The 7,552-nt window shown below is 55.8% G+C and overlaps 1 protein-coding gene across 4 annotated transcripts; it reads right to left on the reverse strand.

Annotated features, from left to right (window-relative positions):
- Positions 1 to 9: 9 nt before the first annotated feature.
- Positions 10 to 7,256, reverse strand: CFAP119 (cilia and flagella associated protein 119). 4 transcript variants are annotated; one of them, XM_065594436.1, is made up of 9 exons: positions 7,106 to 7,255; positions 3,972 to 4,003; positions 2,205 to 2,270; positions 1,825 to 1,994; positions 1,425 to 1,495; positions 1,170 to 1,286; positions 875 to 938; positions 435 to 518; positions 10 to 224 (listed from the first exon to the last, which is right to left on the reverse strand). In XM_065594436.1, exons 1-9 carry the CDS (start codon positions 7,130 to 7,132, stop codon positions 46 to 48), a joined length of 810 nt encoding a protein of 269 aa, XP_065450508.1. In that variant the 5' UTR covers positions 7,133 to 7,255; the 3' UTR covers positions 10 to 45. The 4 variants fall into 4 exon arrangements, with proteins under 4 accessions (XP_065450508.1, XP_005294265.2, XP_042699709.2 ...); XM_005294208.4 differs by having other exon boundaries at positions 435 to 521; positions 7,106 to 7,252; XM_042843775.2 differs by lacking the exon at positions 2,205 to 2,270 and having other exon boundaries at positions 435 to 521; positions 7,106 to 7,256.
- Positions 7,257 to 7,552: the final 296 nt, after the last annotated feature.

Consider the following 7,552-nt stretch of genomic DNA (forward strand, 5'->3'; position numbering starts at 1 on the left):
GCACCACCATAGAAGCGGAGTCCTTTATTGCCCTCTCCTCTTCCCTCACTTCCGGTGGCCCCGGCCGCCCCCTTTGGGGGAGTTGGGCACCTTCTCCAGCAAGGCCAGCTTAGCGTTGAACTGCTCCTCGCTCGCCCGTAGCCGCTCCTCCACCGCCAGCCGCAGCTGGGCCAGCTCCTGGCAGAGCTGAGCCGAGATGTATTCCCGCAGCGGGGCCCTGGGGCCTGCAGAGGAGAGTGGGGTGAAGAGTGCAGCCAACCAGCTCCCCCACCCTGGGGCCGGAGCAGGGCTGGTGCCCCCTAGAAGGAAAAGGCCTGGGTCCCATTCCCCATCCCCACCCTGGGGCCTGCCTGGAGGCCCCGCTTGCCCCCCAAGGGGAAAGGCCCTGGATCTTGTTCCAGGCCTCACTCCTCGAGGCAGCAGTGGTCTCTTACTCTCCCTGGGGGCTGTGGTTCCACTGTCGGCTTCCTCCTCTTGCGCTGGGGGCACAGGCACCGTCACGCTCTCACCCTGTTCTCCTGCTGGGGGGTGAAGACATTGGCTAATCAGGGTGGGGCTTGGCTTCATCGGCTGGATGCTCCACCTTCCTGTGCCCCCTAAAGCCCCCTCCTCCCTTCTGTGGTGCCTGGGAGCTTGTCCGCCCAGCACCCTCAGGTGCCCCACTCTGTTGGGATCAAAAAGCCAGTGTCTGGCTGGGAATTGCCGTCCTGTTATAGCATTTTCACCTTGGCTCCAAGGCCCCAGGGGTTGCTCTTGGTCAGCAGCAGAAAGGAGAAGCCCCGATCATCTCTCGCCCTCCCTCCCCCCCCGCCACCTCTCAAGCCCACCCACGTGGCCGAGAGTTTTGGGGGTTCAGCGAGCATCAGCCACTCACCCAGCTCGGCCGCGGGCTCCGGCTCTGGCATTCCCACGTAGGACAGCGATATGTCCAGCCGGACCTGCGAGGTGAGAAAACAGGCCAGTCCTGGAAGCCGCAGGGCTGAGGTAGGTGTAGGGCTGGGCACGCCTGCCCTCTGCTAGCTGCCCCGTGTGGGTGGAGGACTCGGGAAGGGGGCCTGTGTGCAGCTAAGCCATGCGGGTGGTGGGGCAGGCCAGGTCCCCAGGGGGTGCTGGGTGTGGCCGACACTGGAGGTGCCATTCCCCATGGGATTCCCCAGGGGGCGCCATACCTGGGGTGTGAAGGCGTATTTGTACAGCTTGAAGTGGCGGAAGTAGGTGTTCACCACGTAGTCACTCATGAGTGCCAGCTGCTCCTGGCTGAAGAGGTCAATGCTGAATGGAGGCCGCTGGGCGGGGGGAGAGGAGAGGGTGAGGCAGGAGATGGGCAGGGGTTCCCCACCCCAGACTTATCCCTCTAACTGGGCCCTGCCATGGGGGAGCTGGCAGCAGCCAGGGGCCCTCCCTGGCCTGTGGGCAGGGCTCACCCGCACGGCGTGGCAGAAGAGCAGCTCGGTGAAGTAGCGGTAACATTCCTCCACATTGGGCAGTGGTGTCTCTGTGGGAGCAGACATGAGTGTGAGGGACCTGCACCCCCCCATGGCCACACCCACCCCGCAAGCTCCTCCCCAACAACCACACCGTCTTCCAGGCTCCTCCCCTTCCTTCCCCATGCCCACCCCCACCGCCTCTCTCCACAGCCATGTCCAACCTCCAGGCTCCTCCTGAGAGCCCCACCCACCTTGTAGGCTCCTCCCCCTCCCTGTGCCCATCCCTACTCATAGAGGGTCCTCCCCTGAGACTCCTCCCCTTTCTTCAGCCCCCCCGCGGTTCCCTGACTCCCTCCTCCCGCTGAGGCCAGTGCCTCCCTTCGGCCCCCTCTCTTACCCACACAGGCCTCGTGGGTGTCTTTGACGATGGCGAAGAAGGCGGAGCTTTGCTCCCGGGTGAAGCTGTGTTCCCGGCTGAACTGCACCGTGTAGAAGTAGAGATCCAGCAAGATGGCGGCCCGTGGGTCCGAATCCCAGCCCTGCAGCTGGAACAGCTCCGCCAGCACCCTGCGGAGAGGGGGCCACTGACTGCAGGGGTGGGGTGTCTCCCCGGGGCCCCCTCCAGGACATGACAGTACAGGGGGGCTGGTAGGGGGTGCTCTCCCTACCATGGAAGGATAATAGGGGGACCCCAAGCCTAGGTGCAGGGGGAGGGGGTGTCTCCCCAGGGCTGGGGGGCACTAACCAGAGCCTTCCCTGAGTCCTAAAACCAGTTACCTCTTCAGCTCATCAGTGGTCTGCGCCTTGTCGATAAGGTCCATGGAGTGAACGTCCAGGTACTTCCTGCACCAGGGAGAGGGACCCCAATGCCGTGAACGAGCATCATTTGAAGCCCCAGCACGGACTCAACAGCCCGTTGGGGAACATCAACAAGAGACCATCTATTAATATGGCAGGATCAGGAGATACTTTGGGTCTCCCGGCTGAGCCGGTTCTGCCATTCCCAAGTACTGCACCAACAACCCCCTCCCTGCTCTACTCCAGGGCGTTCCCGTTACCTGCGTTTTAAGGACATAGTTGGTCCTAGGCCCTGGGTGCACCAGAGACTCCAGAAGTGATGTAGAGAGAGGTTCACCTGACCAGCTGTAGCCTGGTATGTACCCTGGCCCAAAAGGCCGTCCCTAATTTAGATTGCCTGTGCCAGGCCTGGAACCCTAGCCAAGGGGGTAGTGCAGGGGTGGGCAAACTTTTTGGCCTGAGGGCCACATTGGGGTTCCGAAACTGTATGGCGGGACAGGTAGGGAAGGCTGTGCCCCCCAAACAGCCTGGCCCCTGCCCCCTATCCGCCCCTCCCACTTCTCACCCCCCTCAGAACTCCCCCACCCATCCAACCCCTCCCTGCTCCTTGTCCCGAGTGCCCCCTCCCAGGACCCCCCGCCCCTAACGGTCCCCCTAGGACTCCCGCACCTATCAAACCGCCTCCTGCTCCTCCCTGTCCCCTGACTGGCACCCCAGGACCCCCTGCCCCTTATCCAACCCCCCTACTCCCCACCCCCTTACCATGCTGCTCAGAGCACCAGGACCGGCAGCCACACCACCCGGCCGGAGCCAGCCACGCTGCCGTGCAGTCTAGAACACTGGGGCAGGCTGGAGGCTCTCGCAGCCGCGCTGCCCGGCAGGAGCTCACAGCCCTGCTGCCCAGAGCGCTGGCGACACGGCGAGCTGAGGCAGCAGGGGAGGGGCCGGGGGCTAACTTCCCCGGCCAGGAACTCAAGGGCCTCGCAGGACGGTCCCGTGGGCTGTAGTTTGCCCACCTCTGGGGTAGTGCCTTGCACACCATTACAAACTCAACACGTGGTCTACGGAGCGCCATCCTTGTGTCCCAACATACAACCCTTTGGCTAGAAGTAGGCAGGAGGTTAAATGGCCTTCCCAGAACTCAGCTTTGGGCTAAATCCCATCAGCTGAGAAACACTTCAGCTCCCGGGAAGCTTGGCTCTCTAGAGCAGTGCTCGGAGCCAAGCGACCTGTGGGGCGAGACGGAAGAGCAGAAGTCTGGCACGGCGACTTGGCCCACCTGGCAGCTAAAGAGTGGGAACGTTTCAGAGAAGAGGGACCTCGGACAAATTTGAAAAGATCTGGTCTGACTTTTTAGACCCCTTTGATTTATTCCTAGCAGATGGAAACCAACAAGGCGCTCTCCTTTCCTCACCCTTCCCGTTGCTTTCTTTTTTTGTTCTTTTGTCTTGTTTGTTCTCCGCCTACTTTTGGGAGCAGTCAATAGGATACACATGACATAACTATCAGAAGCTGCAGCTTGGGTCGGGCACCTGGGTAGCAGCCACACAGCGTCACCACATGGGGTGGCTTGCTTGGCACTGAGATGCAGCTGCCTCGGGGGTGGGGAGGTGGGTAAGAGCCATGCAGAGACGCTGCCCGGGGATGGCTTGCCTGGCGCTGAGATGCAGCTGCCTCTGGCTGGGTAACAGCCACACAGCGACGTGCCCAGCGTGCCCCCTTTGGAGGGGGTTGGATGCTACTCACCACATGCAGATCCTGGCGTCATGGCACTGGGGCTGAAAGAGACAGCGGTGTGGGGTGTCAGTGAATATGATGGGGATGGGGTGGGGCCAAGACACTGGGATGGGGGGAATGACAGGTCCCACATGTCCCACCCTGAGCGGGGTAGCCTGGCCAGTGGCCATAAGAATTAGCTGGTTGATGTTCCTAAGGGGTTAGTAAAAGTGCTCAATAGTTTTATTAATATCAGATGATGAGAATCCAAGAGACAATTTGCCCCTGTGTAATGAGGAATATCATGAGCCAACCACCAAAGGTGCTCAACATCAGTGAGGAGACAATCAGCTGGCAGGAGGTGATGGATATTCATGAGGTGCTCAGCAATGTGATTAATATTCATGAGGATATGATTAATCAGCTGTGGCTGGTGACTTTTCATGAGACACGCTTACATGTACAGTCTATATATGTACAAGAACCTACATTACAAAACAGAATTTCCCTCCTGACATTTTGAAATTTGTTTTAGTGCCGAATCAGAACAAAAAGCTGAAATTTCTGGAGGACATTTTGAAAAATTGCACTTTGGAACCATCAAAATGTTTCGTTTTGATAATGTAGAACTGCCTACTTTTGGCAATGTCAAAATGTTTTATTTTGATAATAATAATAATAATACCACCAATTTCTTAGCGCTTTTCCTCAATTTCCAAGCGCCCCAGAATCTTTAATTGGATGCAGAGTAGTTGGAGGTGTGTCAGTCCCAGGATATTAGAGAGACCAGGTGGGTGAGGTAATATCTTTTATTGGACCAACTTCTGTTGGTGAGTGAGAGAAGCTTTCAAGCTACACAGAGCTCTTCTTCAGGTCTGGGAAAGGTACTCCGAGTGTCACAGCTCTATTTATGCTAAGGAATCTGTTCCACCTTGCATTTCGTGGGTTCTGCAAGGCAGAGGTCTTGAGATTGCCCCCTGAACAAAAATCTGGCAGGTGAAGAAGGGGGGTGGGGCTCTGGGTGCTGCACTTTAATGGTAAAAGTGCTGTATGTTGGCCACCCCGTTATTATAGTGTCCATAGAATTGAAATGCCTGCAATGATGAGTGTTTTTAAAGCTGTGGAAATTCAGTAGGTGACAAATCTTACTGAGGGGGAAGTAATTAGGTAATGCTGGGTTTGGATATTCAGAGCCTGATCAAGGTAAATGAGGCGATGAATATTCAGGGAGATGATGCATATTAAGGAGGTGATGAAGGGGTGAATAGTCATGTTGAATTATTATTAATGAGTGATGACAATTAAAATGATTGGTGATTCATCGATTTGAGGATGATCTCTACCATGGATTTACATATGGGTCCTGAGATGACTCAGGAGTCCGATCCTGGAACCGCAAATCCGCCCGTGGTAGGTACAGACATTTCGTGGCAGGCCAGCTGCCTGTGGGAGAAAGTTCTTTCTTTTTCCTTCCTTCTCTCTCTCTTTTCAACTTTGAGGGCAAGGCGCTTCTCCTCGTAGTGGGCCACTGCCTGATGGAGGATATGGCACCATTGGGGTCGGTTGGTGGCTTGCTCTTCCCAGTTTGTGATGTCCCCATCAGTTTTCTTAAGATACGTTTTCAATGAGTCTTTGTAGCATTTCCTCTGACCACCACGGGATCTCTGACCATGGGCGAGCTGAGAGTAGAGCACTTGTTTTGGGAGGCGAGAGTCTGGCATCCACAAACAATGTCCAGCCCAGCGAAGAAGGTGCGGGAGGATCATTGCTTCAATGCTGGTGACATTGGCTTCAGCAAGGATGCTGGCGTTAGTGCGGTGATCTTGCCACTTGACGCAAAGGATCTTCCGGAGGCATAGTTGGTGGTACCTCTCCAGACGCTTGAGGTGCTGTCGATAGGTCACCCAGGTTTGGCATTCAAAGAGGAGTGTTGGAACAACAAATGTCTTATAGACCTGGATCTTGGTGTCCACGATCCGTGAAAATGCGTCGGAGCAATTTCCCAAAGGAAGCACTTGTGCACTGGCTCCTGTGCCGGATCTCACTGTCGATTGAAATCCTTGACAGCGGTTAGCTGCTGGTGTGTGCCACATCGTGCTGGCCTCTATTGCTCCCTTGTTGGTCTGTCGGGCTCCATCTGGTGTCTTGTTTTACACGGGGATTGTCAGCTCTTCGGGGCAGGGACTGTCTCTTTGTTCTGTGTCTGTACAGCGCCTAGGACAATGGGGTCCTCCTGGGCTGTGACTGGGCTTCTAGGCGCTACCGTAACACACCGAATAAATAGCGTACAGCACCTAGCACAAGGGGGTCCTGGTCCATGATGGAGGCTGCTCCTAGGTGCTATGGTGATAATAATCCGATCGTGTACAGGGACTAAGTGGCAAATGAATGAGGAGCTGCAGCGAGTTAACGAATGTCCCCAATGGACGGGGTGATGAATATCTACAAGGCGATGCTCGTCAGCAAAAATTGCCACCAATTCAGTGGTGAATATTTACATGCTCATAAATATTCATGAGCGGCTGCATCGGGGGTTGCTTACACTCACCTAGTGAGGGCTATTTCCCTGGAGAGGGATGACCCTCAAATACTAATCAGATGCTACAATCACGAGCTGATGAATATTCATGAGGTGTCGATTCTGCAGCAGCATCCGAGTCTCCCATCAGAACTGGGCGGCTATGGAGGGTTGAACTGACTTTAGGTGAATGCTAATTAGTCGAGCAATTAATACCAATTAGCATGTGCATATTAATTAATTTACGCATGCTAATTAGCCATTCAGTTAATTAGGCGGAACATAGTATTGCCTATTGATTAGGCCGTGCGTGTTAGTTAATTGGCTGGCTCGTACTAATTAGCTGAGCTGTGTTAATTGGGTGAATGTTAACGAGCTCATTAACGTGAGTAATTAGCTATGAGAACTGATGGCGATGAATATTAATTAGCCAACGCATGTGAATCACCTGGCGGGTGGTTAACGAGCCCGCGCATATTCATGAGTTAATTAATATTAATGAGCCGACCGCGGGATCATGACGAGACTCATACATATTCATGAGATGATAGACGGGCTGCGGTTCCACCTCGTAGACGGGTCTTGGCGGCGCGGTTGCCATGGCAGCAGCGTAGCCCCCGCCCCGCCCCGCGGGCCCCTCGCTCACCTGCTTCAGGCCGCCCCCCGGCACCATCGTTGCGGCGGCGCCGGCTCCTCCTAACGCTCGGGCCACGTCGCCACGGCAACCCCCGCTCCGCCAATCAGAGAGGGTATCGAGGCCGGAACCAATCAGGGAAAGATTCACTATACGGGTGAGAGCTCATCAGCCAATCGCCGAGGTTGTCTTTGTCCAGCCAATCACACGGTGTATATCCCCTGGGCTTCAGCCAATCAAAAACAGTCTTTTCGGCTCAGCGGCCTTAGGCCAATCAGCGCTTGTCTCTCTTTGAGGGCTGGCTTCCATGATCCAATCACAGAACGCCTCTTTCACCTCTCAGCCAATCCCCAGCCGGTCTCTAACATCAGCCAATCTTCGGCCGGGCCACTGGTCGACTAACCCCGCCCCTCCCTCTCTCTCATCCAATGGGAGAAGAAGGGAAAAAAAACCCTCGTC

This window comes from Chrysemys picta, chromosome 4, assembly GCF_011386835.1.
Source record: "Chrysemys picta bellii isolate R12L10 chromosome 4, ASM1138683v2, whole genome shotgun sequence".
NCBI classification, from domain to species: domain Eukaryota; kingdom Metazoa; phylum Chordata; order Testudines; family Emydidae; genus Chrysemys; species Chrysemys picta.